The 20,495-nt window shown below is 41.0% G+C and overlaps 2 protein-coding genes across 3 annotated transcripts in view; both read left to right on the top strand.

Moving 5' to 3' along the window:
* The first annotated feature begins 1,014 nt into the window (after positions 1-1,014).
* Positions 1,015-8,242, top strand: SULT1C4 (sulfotransferase family 1C member 4). 2 transcript variants are annotated; one of them, XM_005438818.3, is made up of 8 exons: positions 1,015-1,151; positions 2,114-2,291; positions 3,942-4,079; positions 5,348-5,445; positions 5,769-5,895; positions 7,461-7,555; positions 7,767-7,947; positions 8,095-8,242. In XM_005438818.3, the coding sequence occupies exons 1-8, from the start codon at positions 1,137-1,139 to the stop codon at positions 8,205-8,207; spliced, it is 945 nt and encodes a 314-aa protein (XP_005438875.3). In that variant the 5' UTR covers positions 1,015-1,136; the 3' UTR covers positions 8,208-8,242. The 2 variants fall into 2 exon arrangements, with proteins under 2 accessions (XP_005438875.3, XP_055558956.1); XM_055702981.1 differs by lacking the exon at positions 1,015-1,151 and adding an exon at positions 1,546-1,636.
* Positions 8,243-15,274: 7,032 nt separating this feature from the next.
* Positions 15,275-20,495, top strand: part of GCC2 (GRIP and coiled-coil domain containing 2) — a 28,461-nt gene continuing 23,240 nt past the window's right edge. The window contains exons 1-4 of the mRNA XM_055701599.1: positions 15,275-15,410; positions 18,321-18,383; positions 19,049-19,133; positions 20,163-20,230. Of these exons, the coding sequence (XP_055557574.1) occupies positions 15,315-15,410; positions 18,321-18,383; positions 19,049-19,133; positions 20,163-20,230 (312 nt within the window). The 5' untranslated portion in view covers positions 15,275-15,314. The remainder of the gene's footprint in view (positions 15,411-18,320; positions 18,384-19,048; positions 19,134-20,162; positions 20,231-20,495) is intronic.

Below are 20,495 nucleotides of genomic sequence, written 5' to 3'. Positions count from 1 at the left end.
GAATGCAGAGCAAGTCAGCGCACATTTGGTCAGCTGAATCACTTCTAGACTCTACTGGTCATGCTGGCTAACTCTCCATACAAGGGTAGGATTACTGCAAGGATGGCTGCACGCTCACTTGATTAGGACACATGAAATGTCTTTAAAAAATTACATAGCCAAAAGTCATTTTAGATACAAATGTTGCCAGACCATCCAACGCATGACCAAAAAGGACCTTCAGAATTCACAGTGCTTGCATGCTTTCAATGGAATGCAGAAGCAACGCCTGACAGCAAACGCTGTTTCAAAATAATTTTCCCTTATGAACGCAATCCATTCAAACTTGCTTGAGTTCAGCTGCAGTGACCTACTTTTTGCTCAACAACAGCTTTTCCTGATGTAATCAAACATTTCAGGATGACTGCAACAGCTGAAAACTAGATATAAAAGTGTCATTGGTTTACTTTTGGCAGCCAATGTTACTATGCTGTTTGTGGCTAGTCTGGGGCATGTTATTATCTCTCCCAGTATCTCATATAAAGATAGGCAGAGACTTAAATCTTATAAAAGAACATTACCAAACATGCAGTGATCCCTAACCTCTTAATGCCAAGCTAGTTAAGAAGTGAACCTGTCTAGAAAGTGCTGTAAAACATAAATGGTTGACCCCAGCAATGAAACAGACCCTTAAATATCTATTAAATGAGCATAGTGCAGTACATGATGAAAATGAAAACAAGTGACTTTTAATTCATTCATTCTCATTGAACTTAATTATTAACAAATCATAAACTATTTTGTGATTTAGATTAGATATTAGGAGGAAAATTAATTATTCCAAGATTGTTGACAATGACAGAGAAGTTAAAATAATCTTGCTGGAACTACTGACCAACATTAAATGTTGATGCCAGTAAAGAATCATACTTTAGATGAGAATTCAAAGTATTTTTCCTTCACAAGATTAAAAAAGAATTCACAAAGGAAGCCAGAAAAGCTCTTCAGTGGTTGGCTGCCACAGCACCTCCTCCTTCACTCTCCCTCATACTCATAGGAGGAACAGAAACTGCACACAGGCTTTCACCCTACTCCTGCCTGAAGATAGAAGTGGCTGCACAGTCATCAATACAGCCAAGGATCGAAGACATTCAAGCATGAAAAATTCTCTGGTAAATTCCTTTTTCCTTCTTTTTTTAAAATTTCCTGGGTCACTGCCCAGCTACAAACCTAACCTCTCGCTTTGCTCAACTGAATCTGTGGGAAATCGGGTGTGAGCAAACAACGAAATGAAAGGAAATACCTTGGCAATGTTTGCTGTTGGGACTGAAATGTCTTTTTGCTGTCTGATATTTTAAATTGAGATTATTTTTCTAGCCTCCCTTTAAGCAGAACTTTCCTCTGTCCAGATTCTGGAACTCTGAAAGTTATGGCTAAGCGGCCTCCTTGAGAGAAATCCAGAAATCAATAACTAGTTACTGTAAAACTGTATAATAGGCAGTAGATGTAACTAGATTGATTGAAAGTCTAACAACCTTTAGTTAATGATCTGTCTAGTTCAGATTATTTATCTGCAACAAATCTCAGCATACAGCAAAGTGCTCTAAGAGCGAAAAGCTGCAGGAACAAAACACAGAAGAGCTCTGCAAATATTTTTGTGAGTATAAGGCCCAAAGGGTGTTAGCAGCTGTTTACTTTCTTGAAGAAGGAAGGATTGGGTCCTGTATACTGACTTTAGTGGGAGCTGTTACACTCTGCCTTCTTTTGAATCACACCACTGATTACTTTTTCTTATCTTTCAAAAGCCACATACTTAGTGAGAATTTTACATAAATATGTTTGGTAAAATATTTAAAGATGGGAATAATGGCGCTTTTTTTTTCTTTTTGTATCTAAGTAAACAGAGTGATTTTTAGAGATGTTGAGAACCACCACCAGCAACATACCAAGCATTTCTGAAAATCATATCCAGTTTTAAGGAGCCTATGCATGGTTCTAGGTAGGCTGAATCACAGCCAAAGAAATCAGAGGACATGAACTTCAGTGAATAAAAGAGACCTGAAGAATGGATGAGTAAATGGAGGTATTTTTCAGAGTAACTGTGTTAATTCCAAGACTTTCTTTCTTCATGCAGTGCTCGATGGCCCTGGACAAAATGGAAGATTTGAGTCTGAAACAGACGATACCCAGGGCTGAGATAGGTGAAGTGAAAGGTATTCCTCTCACAAAGTCAATATGCAGCACGTGGGACCAAGTGTGGAGCTTCAAAGCCAGACCTGATGATCTGCTCATTGCAACCTATGCTAAAGCAGGTTGGTGTGGGCAGGAACAGAATAGGAAAGTCTGGGATCATGCTTATTGTTGGAATTGTCCTGTGGTGACTGATACCTGTTTTATCCCAAACCAGACATATATTTTAAAGATGTGAAGCTCTGTCAGCTGAGACTAGTAACCTGTGACTTCTTTGGCAGAAGTAACAACCATCTATTATTACTGAAGTTTAAATGCTTGAAGTCTAATTACCTATGCTTAAATGTTTCCTTTGTTTTAGATTATATACATAAATGGCACCAATAGAAGTTTTGCACCAACTGGTAATGGTTTAACAATGCCTAGTAAAAAGTCATCATTACTAAGAAATAATAGAAACTGACTGAAAAACTACGGATTGTATTACATATTTGGGGAATGTGTAATTTAGTGTGTAAACCAGTACTGATTTCTGGAAATGGGTTAATTATTTTAAGGAAATAACCACATTCACTTAATAATTTCAGCCTATAAAATAAAATTCCCACCATTAACTTCAGTTATCTGGTATTTTATTCAGTGATTAACCACTTAGCTCATTGCTATTTCTCATCTTTATGAGATCCTTTTTATTTTCTATACAGGAGAACAATTAATAACAAGCACCAATATTAATCCTGGATGAATAAACCATGTATAGTTTAGAGGATTCAGGAACAGGTTTTGGAGCATTTAATGATCATAAAAAAATAATTACTTGAATTAGAACGAATTTTGAAGTATTTTTTTTTCAGTAGCGGAAAACATTATTACAAATAAAACCCCATTATTTTTGTAAAACTCGAAAGCTTTTAATTTACTTCCTGTATACTGAAAGCAAAACCATATTATTATGTCCAGTCTGGATTAAAACCTCTCAGCTATTGAACTGAAAAGAAAGTTAGGAGCCCATTTGACATTATCTGCCAGAGATACACAAATCGAACATCTTAAGAAGGGCAGTTCCCTTCCAAGCCACATTCCAAGTTATCCCTTAGCCTGTTCTCTAGCTGACTTGCCACAGTACCTCAGAGGAGATGTGGTTAACCCAGTGATCATGACTACAAGGGAAAAGAAGAACCTAAGAGACAAAACACTGTAACTCTTAGAAGACATTGCAGTAGCTCAAGCAAATGAAATGTACCGACCTTCATTAAAGTATTACAAATGGGAATGTTGCAAATACTGCAACTTTTTTCTATTTTCAAACTGTATGAAATTTTTACTCACTCAAAGTTCAGGTATTTAATTGTTTCATTCAAATTCAGGATGAAAACAAATGTTGAAATACCTGAATTTTTGTGAGATATGAAAATTGGGAGGAGGGAATTTAATTTCTCCCTGCAAATAATACAGTCTCAAAATAACAGTGAGTTTATCCCAGAGCTTTTTTTATTACTGGTGTGGGGGTGGAGGCTATTTCTGTTGGCAAGAATCCTGTCTAAAATGGAATCCCTGAAACTGTGCTTTGGGAATTACTTTTGTATTCTTAATTATGTGGTTTTCCTTCATTATCCTCTCTTTCCACTTTGTCCATCATCTTCTGTGCTGTTCCTTCCTCCTTTAACAGGGAGTCCATTATTCGGGCTTTCATTTCCCTATGAGAAATGAAAAAAAATAGAACAAACTCTTGGCTATCCCTGAGGGAAATGTCTAAACACTGACATTTTCAGGTACCACATGGACACAGGAGATAGTGGATATGATTCAACAAAGTGGAGATGTTGAGAAGTGTAGACGTGCCACTACTTACAGACGCCATCCTTTCCTTGAGTGGTCTATCCAAGAGCCTCCATCTGTGCGTTACTCAGGTGAATATCATAAATAAGTTTGTATTTTAGACAAAATTAAGCAAAAAATGCACTCAGTGCTGATGCCACAGGTTTCCTGGGGACAGTCCCACATGCTTTGTCACTGACCTATGCACTGTGTTGGGTATCAGAGATCAGTTCAGTTGCTTTAACATGAACATCCAGTGCTACTCAAGCCAATTAAAGGCTGGTAGATGTGATTCAGGCACTACTGAACACCATGGTGTTTCGGAGTGGCATCTGAAAGCTGATGCTCCACAGTTACCTAAACCAGCAGCAGTTATGCGTAAAATGGCAACATGGGGGCAACTGAATGCCATTCTCTGATTAGGGGCTGTATGGAAGAGAAACCTATGTCATGGATGTATTCCCAAAAGGTGAATAATGTTTTCAGTGGGTTTGCTACTATTTTAAATAACTGCTGTTAAATTCTAGGGTCTAGTCATCTAAACAAGCTATGGGGCATTCAGGCAACCAGCAGGACTGATGGTTTTGCAAAGACAGTTTCCTAAAAGATTCTTCCCCCAGTAAGGGCTCTCATGCCACACAAATCTTCAAGCCAGACTCTCTTCACATTTGAAGCTAAAAAGCTTGACTAAATCTGCACCAGAAGTGCTACTTTTTCTCTTCTAAGCTACACTGTGTTGACACAGAGAGACAAAAAAAATGATAGAGGATGACAGACGATAAGAAAAAAAATGATAGAGGTGATGACAGATGTTTAAAAAGGAAGAAGGAAGGGGTAACACATCTCCACATATCACCAGATATTCCCAAGTATTCCTATGTACGCATAGCTACTCAAAATCCACTGTCCATCATATGCCTAGTTTCTCTTTACATGCTATCCAGAAAGCCTAGTCAGCCAGTACATTATTCTCATATCCTAGAAAGAAGCAAAAAATTCTTACCTCCGAAGGGAAATATCACTAAACGTTGCGAAGGAAAAACTTTGGTAGGGTAAATTAAATTAGTATTCATCACTAACTCTTGGAAGGCAGGGGTTAGACATGGACCCAAGAAAGCAACAAAAACATATGACTCAGTGTTCCCCCTTTCCTCCTTGAATATATAGGCAATAATTTCTCTAGAAACACTGAAAATGCTTACGCAATGTTGTATGTGTTACACTGCTATGTAATTGCTTTGGAGATGAATGATCATTGCAAGTTGAACTGCTGAAAAGTCAGTCAGACATATGAGAATAGCAAAGAAGTGCTAATGTAATTTAGAGAACAAGTCACATCTCATAATGAAACATCCCACAGGCCTGGAGTTAGCTGAAGCCATGCCTTCTCCACGAACAATAAAAACTCATCTCCCTGTGCAGCTGGTGCCTCCCTCCTTCTGGGAACAAAACTGTAAGGTAAGGCTGGAGAGGTAGGACTCAATTCTACTCCACTTGAAAAGACAGTGACATAAACCAGGACTGAATATGGTTTCCAGAATCTTTATGAAACTTAAAGGTCTCCCCAGATCTTCTCCCTTTAATGTGCAAAGCCTGTGTGAAACTGAAGAAGTCATGACTAAGTTACCTGAGTTGGATTTCAGAAAATGGCAGCTTCAAAGCAAAAACTCTTAAGGCTCTGTCATCAGGCTCCAAGAGAAAACTCCAGGAGGTGCTCAAAATCTATATAAATATGTTTAAGTTATTTTTATTTCCTCTCTCTCTCTTTTCATATCAATAAGATAATCTATGTGGCAAGAAATGCGAAAGACAACCTGGTGTCGTACTACCATTTCCACAGAATGAATAAAGGAATGCCTGAGCCAGGAACCTGGGAAGAGTTCCTGGTAAAATTCATGACCGGAAAAGGTGACGAACTGCAATTAGTTGTATAAAAGATTTTGTGAATTTTTAAAAAATGCATGACATTGATCTAGTTATTTCAGCTATGGTTTGAAATCCAGTGCTGACACTTCATGGAAGGATATCTACTGAAGGTGTTTCAGTAGTAATTTATTTTCATTCACAGTTTTTTATTAGTACCTAAAGGATTAATTCTATCTTTACATTCCCATTTTGGAAAAAAAAAAATGCTAGTCTTTATTTTGTTATCATTCAGAAACATACGACAATTTTTGGGCTTAATCTCTTCTCTCTGAGGTTGAAAGAAGCCGGTTGGGAAGGAACAGTAGTTTAATTGGTTTAACTCTAAACTGATATACAAGAATCAGAGGGCTGGACGAGATGATCTCCAGAGGTCCCTTCCAACCCTGATCATTCTGTGATTCTGTGAAAGCAAAGTTCAATTTTGTGTAGAAAAGTGCACCACGCATTTGAGATGAGTCTTTTACCTAAATACATCTATCTAAAAATCAGGCATATGAGCAAAGCCAGTTATCTGAAGACAAGCAAGCCTAGAAGCTGATTCTTCCCTTTCTGAAAGAGGTACCTATATCCAAGAATCATACAATCATAGAATCACAGGACCATATAATCATTAAGGTTGGAAAAAGACCTTTAAGTTCATGAAGCTCAACTGTTAACCCAGGACTGCCAAGTCCACCACTAAACCATGTCCCCAAGCACCACACCTACACGTTTTTTAAGCACTTCCAGGGATGGCCATTCCACCACTTCCCTGGGCAGCCTGTTCCAATGCTTGACCACCCTTTCAGTGAAGATATTCTTCCTAATATCCAATCTAAACCTCCCCTGGCACAACAAGAAAACCTGTTCAGGTGAATAGCAGTTCGCAATTCAGGTCAGTAGATTCCATAGGTCCTTAATATTTTTGCCACCATGTAGGCCTAGAAACACCACTGTCTGGACCATCATGAGACTCTCAAGTCTAAAGGAGACCTTGTGTCTTGTGTTTGACCAGCTTGGCTTGGGAGCCATCTGTCCCAGCGCAGACATCTAGAACATAGCTTACTCTATCCACGGTAGTCATATTGATACATGCTGGAAAGAAACAGGTACTTCTGACAGTATACCAAATATTTAAGCCAGTCAGAATCACAAAATAATGCAAGTTGGAAGGGACCTTTGGTGTCTGTCTGGTCCAAAAGTAAAATCTGAGCCAAAATTGGCTCAAAGTAGGGCCAATTAAGCCCAGTCTTGTTCAGCTGATCAGATGAATCACTCTGTAAACATCTATTTCTTTCCATCGACTGTAGGCAGCCTTGAATTTTCATTCAAGTGTAAGCACCTGCATGTGTTGCCCCCTACAGTTACACATGAATCCTCTCTAAGCATCCATACACCTGAGGCATTAATAGCGTGACTGCTGTGGTAAGCACAGAGCACAGCAGTCAAGGCCGCAGTACGCAGCTGGGAAATGCTGAGACACTGGTTATGAGGGAAACATGAGTGCCACAGGTACCTAAAGACAGTTTGGGCATTTATAGCTGCTGCTGCTGTTACTCCTTTTTCAGTGCTCTGGGGTTCCTGGTATGACCATGTAAAAGGATGGTGGAAGGCAAAAGATAAGCACCGTATTCTCTACCTCTTCTATGAAGATATGAAGGAGGTAAAAGGCTGAATGTATGTTTATAAAGCTGTGAAATCTGGACGTTCAGTAGGTACTACCTACAATCAACAGACTTCTATTACAATGCCATCTGTATCAGTAAATCTTCCAATAATCTGATCTTCTCACCCTGGCAACTGCAACTTTAATACTATGTTTGATTTCTTTGCTTTTCCTGGCTCTGTATTTTAACCCATTATTCTCTCTGCAGAATCCAAAGCAAGAAATTCAGAAGATTCTGAAGTTTCTGGAGAAGGACGTGAATGAGGAGGTTCTAAACAAGATACTCCATTACACCTCATTTGAGATAATGAAGGAAAATCCCATGACAAACTACACCAAAGAGTTTCAGGGAATAATGGATCACTCTGTTTCCCCATTCATGAGAAAAGGTTTGTTACTGGCATCACCTCTGTCTTCCTGGTTGTCATTCTGCTTTGAAATAAGCTTGAAGTACAAGTATTTAGTGAGTCATGGCTAGCGGGCTTCAGGAAATACTGGCAAATTAATCTCTCTCTTTTTGCTTTGCTGTTTCTTAGGGGTTGTCGGGGACTGGAAGAATTATTTCACTGTGGCACAGAATGAGAAATTTGATGAAGATTATAAGAAGAAAATGGCTGATACCTCTCTTGTTTTTCGCACGCAAGTGTGATTATTAGCAATGGGAATCATCCTCTGTCATCTTCAGCTTTTTCCATTTTATATATTTTGCTTTTCCTTCACAAAATGCCCATGTCTCTAAAGTTTCTCTCTCTTCATCTCTTGTTCATAAACATCTCTCTTCAACACACCATTGATTTTTCATTATTGTGAGAGCACCCAAATTATGGGGACGTTTGGGTCTCCCTGAAGAAAATAATCCTTCTGGATACTTCTTATTCATGCCTCCCACAGTAAAGTTCAACATCAACAAAAATATTGCAGTCATGCCTTGAGTTTTTGTCTTTGTAAAACTGCAGTTGATATTGCTGGCATTTTGAAACTAACCTTTAACTGATACACTCTTTTAACACCTTTTTTCCCAGTAACAGATGTGGGCATTATGTGCTATTCACACATTAAATGAACATTTAACAATAAACAAGTTTAAAGGTGGTCAGTATAAACAGAGCAACAGAAGTGTACAAAATAGAATAATTTTCTTTTTTTCTTGTTTTAAGCGGGATGTCATAGATGCCGTTGAGATGAAGGCAACATTTCCAAAACCACCAAACACCCATTAATTCCTTTGATAAATGCCTCCATGGAGCCCTTTAGCAAATTTTATCTGCAATCCAGCTGTGGAGGCAGTAGTCCCTACTGCATCAAGAGAAGAAGCTTACCTTATTATTGCCTTTTGAAACGGACAGCGTAATCTTCTGTTAACATTTGGCGAATTCTGAAAGCTGGTATGAACCACGTCAAGAGTCAGTGCTGCATGTACTGCCTCCCTCTTCTCCACCATTGCAAAAGTCTTCATCAGATGTACCATGTTATTACCTCTTCCTTTTCTACACTCTTCCCTTGCTAACCAAACATACAAACATCCCATTGAGGTCTCTTAGTTGCCACAGAGCCTGGTCCATATTATCAAAAAAAGACCAGTTCTGCTTTAGTATTAGTACCAGCACTATAGCCATGCTTTGAGTTTGTGGAAAATTAACTGAAGCAATTCTTAGCCCATTTAATTATACACAACTGTTACCAATCCACTTTTGATTTTAAAGTGCCACCACTGAGCCTGGTGCACAAAAAGGCCCCAGTGAGCTCCTGCTTAACTGGGTTTGCACTCTGAATGTCAGAGGGAAAACAACATAGACTACAGCAGCTGGAGGAAAATACTGTCTTGGTCTCATTTAGTCTACTTTAGTTTAACACAGATGTTTTCTGGGGGTATTTTCTCTTTGGCCTGTGGAGAGTTCCACGGGTTTAGTAATAAGAGCAGCTGTCAACACACACAGTCCATTTCAGGCTACCTATTTAATCCAAATATCTAAAATGAATTCAGTTCTCTAAAAAGCAGCAATATTAATCTGGCAGAGGCACTGCTGTTGATTGCAGCAAGGCTAAATATCAGCCTGGGGAGCTTTTTGCTACTTGTTTGTTTATTGTTTATGATTAACTTGACTTGCTATCTTACTATTGCCAGTATGAGGAAGAAGCATTGCCTGCTGACATATTTCCATTCTCTCGGATTGCTTCATGAAGCCACATGAGTTAGCTCAGTTTGTCAATCTAATCCTCATTCAGTGTCATAAGAGCCATCAGTAAATGGAAAATGTGCTTAACTCAGAGCTTGGTGACATTTTATGAGTGGTGCTGTACAAAAGGTCACACAGATGACCTATTTGTTCCTCCTTTGAAATCTCTGAATCTATCAGAAGTGCAAAATGCTGACAGTGACTGAAGCCTGGTCTGACAGGGAGCTGCACAGCCACTGCAAGGATAGAGGCACCATATAATAAGGGGCTTGTATCACACTGGCAAAGTCACCTTTGCTCTAGCTTCCTTAAGTAACTCTTCACCCAGCTGCAATTCAGCTGCTCTGAAAAACAGGTAAGAAGTTAGACAGGTCAGAGTACAGTCCCAGAAAAAAAAAAAAGGAGGGAAACAAACACTGCGTGGGTGGCTACATAAAAACTGGCTTTTCTTATCCTATTGATGTTATCCTTATATATATTCACAGACAGAAATTTTAACTTTATCATAAAATATAGCTGGCAGGGAGATAGAAAAGTGGGATGTTTCTGCTTTTTATGCTTTGTCAAGCCACCATAGCTGAGAGAGATTAAGCTGTACATTCAGCCATAATTTGCAAAATGTTATTAATTGTACCAGTGTAAAGGCATAGGGAACAGTGAATTGTTACCAGGGAAAATGATTGGATCTGTAGTTACCAGGAAAGTTTGGGAAAGGGGTTAATAGGCTGTGCATCCCCCAATGGGCCTGGACGCTACTGTGGTTTGGTGTCTATTGTGACACTATGTCTATAGAGATGTGCATATGCTTCTGGGTAGATGACTGGAGGGTGCCTACAGCTAAAGCACCTTTAACTTAAATATCTTTAGGTTTGTCAGTTGTTTTGTACAGAGCTTTAAATTATGTGTCTGTATGCAGAGATTGTTCACTAATTTTGACATAAGTTGGTAAGAGGTTTATTTTTACATAAGATACTGTAAATCAGTGAGCACTTGCAGAAGGAGATTGCATGTGTTGAACAAAATTATTTCAAGTCACCTTAAATTATTGTCAAGCTTCTGGTGCAACAAGTGACTCTGTTTACTATGGTGATAGAGCTCCATATAGAACTATATTAGACATATGTCCTGAATATACACTTAAGCTTTTTTTTCATCCAGTTACCTAGATGCATGATTTCACTAACCAGATGCAACTTCTACGTCAGTTAAAAAGGACTTGTGTCAGTTTAGCTAATGCAATTCCACAGTAATTTCTTCAATGCTGCTTGCTCCTTCTTTTATAAGAAAGTATACCTGAAGAGTTTTGATATTGGGAAAACCTTGTTATTTGTCTCTAACAAATATTTGAAAATCAACGTTGATTAATACATGTTAACGTTCACATGATTCTGTTTTGTAGCTCTGCATTAACAACTACCAAAACACACCACCACCACCACCCCCCAGGAATGACTGAAGATTCCTGCTTTGATACAGACTTTTTAACGGGAACTGCTGTGTTAATTCTAAGGTAGTCATGATCACCATTCAGTGTGACTGTTGATAGCAATGCAACCATTTACAAAACAGAATGGAAGAAGCACCAAGCTTCAAAGGATTGAAGAAAGAGACAGAGAAGGGAGCTGTTCTATCTTCTTAGTTAGCAGTCAAAGACAGAGGGACACTGCTTTCCTTTCTACTGATTTTATGGTAGATTATCTGCTTCATGCTTGGCATGTTTACCCAGTCAGGAGATAAATCATGGACAGGAAGTAGTTTTTATTTAATTTGTCCTGTCCATATAGGATATGGGTATCCTATTCCATATGTTTTTTATAATGGTTTATGTCAACAAGTTCACAAGGAGCCTTATCTTTACAACAAGGTTAATTATTAATTCTGGCATTTCCCAGAGGTGCATTAAGATTATAGTTTAAACCTGGACTGAAGCTTCTATTTCCCTAACGTCCTCAACGAGTGATGCAAGCCCCATCTTAGTATAGGCTGCAGGTGAGCCTAGAGGCACACTGAGAAAGTTAAGCCCTTCATACTCACAGGATGCAACCAAACTGCTGCCAGACCCAAAGCCATAGGCTTAGGCTGGATAACAAGGCTCTGCCCACCCTCCAGAACAAGCACAAAGTTTGACACTGCGTAGGTGGGTCAGGAATGTTGTCATGCAGCAGTGTCCCATGGTTAATGCTGAAGAGGCAAGTTACTCATAGATTATTTTGCAGAAGGGCTTTGGCATGGTCTGCTGCAAGGGCAGTCAGTATTTATCAGCAGTGGGAGCTCAGACTGGCTTTAGGACTGTGTGAAGGCTCACAGTTGAATTAGAGCCATCTACCACGACCATGGAGACAGAGGGATTATGTCAAAAGCAAGACACACCAGGTCCTGCCTTGGTACAGGCAATATAGGTATAGGTAGATTCTTAGGTAACTTTGTTGTTAAAATTTGGCCTCTTGATTGACAGTAACTTGTTATTGTACCAGCAACCCTCCCTTATCCATATTTGCTATTATCTCTGTGTGTGATTAAGTGGGCTTTCATGTTCTGTCAACAATGGAACAGTCTTATACTCAGACCCAGCCCTAAGTGTTCAAACAAAACGTTAGCTTCCTTGTTTCATTTTCACACTAATATTTCAGCAGGCTTGGTGGGCTTTGCAGATGAGTAACAGAACACCAAACTTCTCACCTCTGTTTCCTATTACAATTTAAGAAGAGAATTAAGGACTACAAGTAGAATTTCTTTTCTAATACCTAAGCAAATCCTTCACGTACAAAGCAGTATCAAGATAAATACAAAGAACAATACCGCCCTTGCATCTAATTTACTCATTCAGATTAACCTCCCCTTTTACACTTCCTTAACTCTTTCACCGTACCTGTAGCCTCTCCCATTCCACTTCAGCAGGAACCTACTGAACCTGAATCCAACCCAACATAATGGCCATAGTCAGCCAAATAATTTACAGTTCATTTGCACAGGGCTTTAAGCTTCCAAACAAAGAAGAATAGTTAACATACTGTAAATTCATACCCCGCTTTCCTTTATACTAATTTCACATGTAGAAAAGCCATAAAAGTAGCTCAAAGCAAGAATGCTGACTGGCCCAGCGTGGCTCGTAAGTAAAAGTCTCTGATCCTCAGAACCTGTTGGAAAGGCAGATTCTGCAGTGCCAAGTATTTAAAGTATCAGCTCTTATATGCTGGAAACACATTCCTCAGTTGCAAAATTACAGTAATTTTCTCATTCTTTGCTCTTCAGAAAATTCTTTGAAGTCTAGTAATTCCAATGATAGTGAACAAGCATTTGTACCCTGCCTTGATGTAAGGGCTAATCACAGCCCTGTAGGACTTGGCTTTTCAATGGAATTTAAAGTTTGTTATGCTCTGCCCCAACACATCTCGTAAACGTCTTGTCACTTGTTTTACATAAACAATACTATTTAAAAAGATGAACTAATTATCTTTTACAAAGATAATGAAATCATAGAATATATGAAGCATATAAATTATGGTTGGTTTTCTCATTTGTCTCAAAGTAGCTGAATGCAATATGTATCAACTTACTGGCTCCTTCTGGATAGGTAAGACATACAATTCACAAACTGTTTATGAAAATTATGTAAGACTATTGCCAGTACAAATTGACAATTTTTCCCACAAAATGAGGAGCAACTTGTACTTTATTGTAACTGAAACAATCAAAATCATCAGTCTTTTTTCTTCTAGTTATACTAGAAACTTCTTACATTCTTCTACCATTCCCTAACCAGGATGCCTCAATTGCTGTTGCAATTTAGGACCAGAATGACAGACTGTCGTGACAGTCTCAGCTGTAAAGCATACCTAAATTCTGTTGCACCAAATGGACCTGGGTGGGAGGGGAGAATTTGCCTGTCCCTGTCAAATACCTCTCTCACAAGAGCAGGGAGCTCGGGGAGGGGGCATGGCTGAGTGCTCCCTAGCCAGAATCTGTTTCAGAAAGCCTGCAATGAGTGAGCCAGTGCTTCATTGTCTTCAGTACAAACCCATCTGAAAATCTCCAAAATAAGTTTCCTTATAGTCTAAGCCATGAGATGACCCAAGAGTTGGATCCTAATACCTATTTTCTGAGTATACACTGAAGAAACAAATTCACATGAAACATTTTTTTTTCCTCTGGGGTTTTCCCAAAGAGAAGGTAAGCTTTCCTGCAGCGTCCTCCCCAAATGCCCAACTTTAGTTGGAGACTGACCTGGAAGGACAGAGCCCTGCAGTATAGTGCAGTTTACGGTCAAAACCCTTTGCTGAAGGATGGTTTTAGAAGGACTATATCTAGAAAGGCTCTTTGTGAAGCTGTGTGAAACCCACGTTAGACCATGGCAGCACAGGCATAGGTACCCAGCTCAATATCTCACAAAGTGGACGGGGAAAGAAAGAATCAATCTGTTCAGTTCCCTGTGGGGCTTCTGAAAAGTGTAATAACAGAAGTAACGGAAAACAGCTTCTTGCAGTTTGGTTAGGATCTATTCCTTGCCAGCAGCCTCTGGGAGAGCAAGGAACCATATGCTGCTGTGGTTGTGTACCTGCATAGATCACAATAAATAATAATATAATGTACAGCGAAGGCATTGAAGGGGAAAAAAAAAGAAAAGACAAGGGAATAATTTCTGAGGTATATGTGAAGAACCTTTCTGCCTTTTGTCACTACTTGCCACTTGAATTTTAAAAGATGAAGGACAATAACCAGACGTGGAAAAATACCAAGTTATTCTTCAGAGAGCAGCCTTTTGACTAACATGACTTCTTTTACATGCAACTAACAGGTATTCTCTCATGGCATTGTAATTCATTTGATGATATTAAATAGTTATCCAGTGAACTGTAAAAAGAATAATACGCCTAAACTTTTTCTCACAGGCAACTCCTCAGTAAGTCAATGACTTATCATGAAACATCAAAAACATCTGAAGTGCTACCAAAATGCAAGCATGACTACAGTAAAAAATGTGTGTACTTTAAAGTAGGTATCGCTCCCCTCAAACCCCTACCCAAACGGTATGAAAATGTCTCTTGTAACACCAGAACTACAGGCCGTAGTGCCCGGCTTCTGGTACTTGCTCTGGTGGGCCTTCACACCCAGCGCCTGACAAATAACTCACGCTGTGCTTCCACCGAGATACCAGAAACAGGGTCTTAAATCCCCAGGTCGCTGCCCGAGCACAGAAGCTGCTGCCCTCACACGCCCCTGACGGTGACAGGCACGCTGGGCTCACAGCAGGCTCCCCCACCTAAAGGTGCAGTGGCGGGCACCCCTCAGGAGCCCCTCGGGAGCAGGACGTGCCGGGGCGCAGCCGTACCCCTTCCCTTGGGGCGCTTTTATTACGCGCAGTGCGTGCGGCCGGCAGCGCTCCCTGCGCCTCCCAGGCCGGTCTGTGCCGCCGCCGCGGCCCGGCCTCAGCGCTCACGGCTCCGCCACAGCGGCCACCGCCCCGCCCAGGCAGGCGTTACCCTGCCGGCGCCGCGCGCCAGGGGCGGGGCCCGGTGGCGGACAGCCCGCCCCCCCCCCCCCGCCCCGCCGGCTGGGCGCCGCGCTACCGGCGTGCGGGGATGACGGAGGCGGAAGTGGGTCGGGGGGCGTGTAGCGGGGCTGACGGCGGCGCCGCGCTCTCCCCGCCCCTGCAGGCAGCCGGCCCCGCCATGGAGGTAACGGGGCGGGCGGCGCGGCGGGGAGCCGGGAACGCGGGGCCGTCGGGGGGGGCTGTAGCTGGGGGGGAGGCGGGAAGAGGCGCGTGACCTTGGGCTTCAGCAGCGGGGCGGGGGTAGCCAGCCTCGCCCCCCGCCCCCTCCCCCTGTCGCGCAGCGCCCCCCGCGCTGCCAGCGCTCTCCGGCGAGCGGAGCGGTCGCGCCAGGCGGGCGGCGCCGCTGCCCTCGGGGCCGGCCGGAGGTTGCTGGCCGGCGGCTGCTGGCCGGCGGCTGCTGGCCGGCGGCAGGGGTAGCCCGCGGGCCGCTGCGCGCCCCTTCGCCCCCGTCCGCCCCCGGCGCAGCCCGGCCCGTTGGCGGCAGCGGTGAGGGGGTTGCGGTGCGGTGCCGCCCGGGCCGGTAGCGGGGCCCCTGGTCCGGCCCTGCGGCTGCGTGAGGCGCCCGTGCGGGCTGCGGGGGCTGCCTGGTGCCGCCTGCGCGGAGGTGGGGGGGCGGCCGCGGCGCAGGGGATGGGGGCGCGCAGCCGGCGCGGGGAGAAGCGCCCCGGTGACACACAGCGGGTGCGCGGCGTGGGTGCCCTTTAAAGAGCACCCAGGGGCGAACAGGCGTTCCGCAGGGCACCTGGTGTGTTACCAGCACATCAGCTGCGAGACACTGTGAACACCAGCAAATACACCTATTTCAGCGATGTTATCTGGTTTAGCAAACCCAAAGGCAACGCCGAAGAGTTTAAAAGTGATACATGCCACTGACTTTCTTGGTGGTTTCTGAGCTGCAGGCGTACTGAGTGCCTGTTTGCTGAAGGGATTGGGACTCTGAACATGTTTTGATGTGACCTGGTATGGTTAGAATTGGCGATGTCTGGAAGTTGCACTCAGCTCAGAAAATTGCAGTTAGTAATGGTCACTGCTGCTGCGGTTCGCATCAGAGCCTAATATATTGCATTTATACATCACTTAAGCTTTCTAAGGTTCTGTTAAGCCATTGCAAAAGTAAGGAGTAGATAGCAATTAAAATACACAGAGCATGCTAAACTGTGGCTTGAAAACGCCTTAGTGTAGATAAAGGAGGCTTTACATTAAAATATATCAGTAAGGTAAGGCAGCATACCCGGGTTTCAGAATGGTGGAATAGAAATTCGAGAATCCTTGCAGGATTCAGGGTTGTGCTTAGAAGTGTATTTACTGTCTGCTGGCTCACAGGCTCAGATACACCTGATCAATAAAAAGTTTAGGTTTTTTCAGTGACTCATCTTCCTTGTGCTTCTGATTCAAGCGGGTGAATGGACCCCTCTACACAAGCTGCTTCTGGTTTCTGCTACCAGAACTGCAAAACTGGATGTATTGTCTTACGTGATACATGGTTCTGCCTCTGTGCCTGTTAGCTTAAAGGAGAGTAAAAGTAATATGTAGATTCATCTGACCTTACTGTAGTGTGGAGAGACATGTGCTATTGTTTTCTAAACAGTACATACAATTTGCTGAATTTAATTATACTCTGTAAGCATACTGCTTGTGGTAACAGCATTTTGCTAATTGCAATGCTGAAATATTAAGAATGTAAATGTTGGCAAAGTTTTGTGCACCAAGGAAATGTGAAACGTAAACTTTTAGTTGTTTTTTTAGTGCTGTGTTTTGTTTAACAGGCACATTATTTTTTGATAAGTCTGCTTTTGCCTTTTAAAAGAAGCCTCTAGCTCATGTGATACAGAAAGAGAGATAACTGTAACTGCCTTTGACCTTGGTCTGTACTTGAACTCATATTTTTAAGGATGACTTCCCTTATTATCTGTATCAGCTGTTCTCTGTAAATTATTAGTAATTCTTTATTTTAGTAGTGTTTAGATCCAGTTTGTTTTTTCCATAGTTTCTAATAGAAGAGGGATTTTTTGTCAGAACAGAGTAGCAAAAGAAAAGTGAAGATACATGTGTATACATATGCACACACACAAACGCGTAGATACATAAAAATACAAATATATATACACCCCTTCACTTTATATGTACACGCATGATAGTAAGAAGGATAAAGCAGGGTAAAGGTCAAGGCTTGGAAATACTGCCTTTAATATATTGGAATTGTCTGTTCCATTTTCCTTTGCCCCATCTTAGTTATGTGCGTTTTTTCATGTTCTGGAGTATAGGTAAGCATCTCTCATACAAACCACTGTAAAGTAACATAGAGTCTCCCAGGTTAGATCTGTGGAAGTTTAAAGTAGAAGGCATTATATATGTATGTTAGGAATAGGGGGCCCAGAATTTCCAAAGCCTTTTCAAATATGTTTGCCAGGCCAGCATTTCTAGTACTAACTAATGTTTTTGAAAAACAAAACAAAAACAAAGAAAAAGAGTGAATGGGTAGGGGGAGGGTTATTCCTAGCTTTACAGTCTTTTCAAATATATTTGTTCGGCCAACAATTTTAGCGATAACCAGTGTGTTTAAGAAAGAAAGAAAAAAAAATTGAGGGGTACATATGGCTCAGAAGTTCCCAAAGTTTGATTTAATAGCTAATCCGCTACAGGGATTTTTTTGTTCATGCTTTTTTAAATTAGTCTTTTTAAGAACAAGATAGTGATTTGCACCTTTGTAACCTCTTGTAAATGAAATAATTTTTAAGTAGCGTATCAGCTCTGGATATCAGTTCAGTAATGGAATCATAAGGTCGTACCGGTTTGGAAACCTGGAGTTTTCTATTCTATTGTATTGTACAAATCACAATAGACCACTCACAGTTTTTTTCAGTTATCCTTCTGACTAGTCCTGCAAATAGTTTTTTACTTTTTTTTTTTTTTTTCTCCTTGAGCTCTCACTGTATTCAGTTACTCTCAGTGTTTGCAGGCTTGCAGTTAGTTCCTTTGATAGTGTTAAATTTAAAAGTTCGGTTACCCCAGGTTGTGCTTTATCTTGTTGTAGGTGCAAGATGCTGGGCAGGAGATGGTGGCGTCTTCTGTCACGCCAGTATCAGGCAAATCAAAGGTAATCAGTCTTCACAGACCCCATTTATTTGCATAGCAGTAGTCGAAAGGGTTACGGCTTGGCATGCAAGTTGTGACTAATAGGAAGACATAAAGGTATTTTTAAAGAGTTTCCTGTCTTTTAGACTTCTTGAAAACTTGATTTATAAACTAATGCTACGGTTTTTTGGAAACTGGGGTGGGGGGCAGGGGGGAATCTCTTACTTACAAGTTTGCTTCCTGTTATAATATGAGATAAAATATTAGTAGCAGCCAGTTTTAGCAGCAGTTTGGTTCATAAAAAGCACAGACTTCTTTATTTAATTTTACTTCCAACATATGCAATATCAATGTTAGGTCAGCATGCTATTTTCAAAACACTTCATATTATATTACTGAATTGTAACCCTTCCTGAGCTTTCCGTCTAACTGAGCCCAGTTGTGTGCTCTAGAATGATTTTGGAGAAGTACAGAATTAGGAGTAGCTTCTGGTTATTGGACTTGAAATAACAGAGTTGGATAACAGAACAGCAGTAACTTTGACTGTTAGTTTTCATGCAAATGTGTGGTAAGACCATTTCTTGCCCTAAAATTTGACTTCTTGGAAGCTGGATGCTAAAATTCTCTGTTTTCAGTTTACCTCTGCGTTAGAGGAGTCTGGTTCTCTAATATGTACTTTTTTTACAGCTGGACACATTGCCCAAAGAATATGTCATCAAGTTTGCAAAAAAACAAGTGATGCTTTTACAGAAAGTGAAGTTAAGATGTACAGGTACTTTACTGGAAAGAGAACAATTTCTGTGTTAATGCTTGGTACTATCACTGCATATTTTTGCTAGGTATATTTAAATTCTAGGCAAGTATCCTGGATTTTTTTCCTGCGATTTCACTGGTTTTTGTGGGAGGGTAAGGACTGAAGTCCTTCAAGCAAGGAAGGGAAGAAAAAGAAGCATTGCTTTTGTTGGGTATTAAATTAATTTTGATCTGGCAGTATGGCATGATGGATCAATGTAGTTTGTGTAAGAGTTAAAGTGGGACTTGTAATTGTTCCCCTTATCAGCTGCAGGATACGTGTTGCTTTTCAGGAAGCAGATGCGAAGGGAAATGTCTCTGATGCATGTTTTGCATAATTAGTACAGTTGTAGAGTGCAGTGGCTTCTTTGAAATAAATATCTACTTTATGTTTGATCATTTGCTTCTTTAACAAGAAATTGTAAATTATACTAAACAAAATTTTGTGTTGACCACCTAAAAGTATCCGGTGTAAGTCTGTGCTCTCATGTGCTGTCCCTTTTCCTCCAGTGGCCCACTACTTGGACTGGTGTCACTTGCCGTTTGGAGTTACAGTTATGCTGACTGCTTGTAGCTGCCCAGCGAAATAATAAGGATGGCGTGGGCTATACTAGGCTTTTCCTCAGTGGGGTTATTCATAAGGTCTTGTTCTTCTACCTGCTGCCTATTTTTAGAGAACCGATAGGAATTTAATATTTTTTCTCTGGCTTAAATTGATTGTGAAGTAGAAGGTAAGACGATCATCAAAAGAATTCCTATCTCTTGTCCCTCTGCCCCAACGAGGAAGCTTTGCTTCCTCAGGAAACCATGCTAAATGTCAGGACTGGAGAATTAGTACTGAGTGTTTGTTCTCTTCCAGTTAGCCCCTTCTGTCACTCAGTAACAAACAAAAACTGATGAAGTAAAAGACATCTCTGGTTTGAATGAGTGTGGTTAGTTTTGCTAGGTTTGCTAGTAATTTGCTACTGTGATTGAGCATCAATTCACACTGTGAAATTACTTTTTTAAGAACTAGAGAAAGAGATTGAAGAACTCAGATCTAAAGCAGCTACTGGAGGAGCTGATGATATTATTCAGGTAGGAATAAATAATGGATTTCTAATTAATTACATAATGTTAGCTGAAATAGGTTACAGAAATAATTTGGCAAATAGTAAACAGCTTTGAAACTGTTACTCAAATTGAATTTAATCAATTTTCGGGAATTCAAGACAAGTCCAAAACCATCATTTTATTTTCCTCCTCTCCCCATATCCTTACTCTCCTTTTTCAGAAAACACTGTTGGCTCTGTGAGGAACAGTACAGAACATACAGTTTCCTCAGCAAGACTTTTTCCTCGTG

Source organism: Falco cherrug, chromosome 2 (assembly GCF_023634085.1).
Source record: "Falco cherrug isolate bFalChe1 chromosome 2, bFalChe1.pri, whole genome shotgun sequence".
Lineage (NCBI taxonomy): Eukaryota > Metazoa > Chordata > Aves > Falconiformes > Falconidae > Falco > Falco cherrug.
This window is presented reverse-complemented; position numbering and strand designations above follow the sequence as displayed.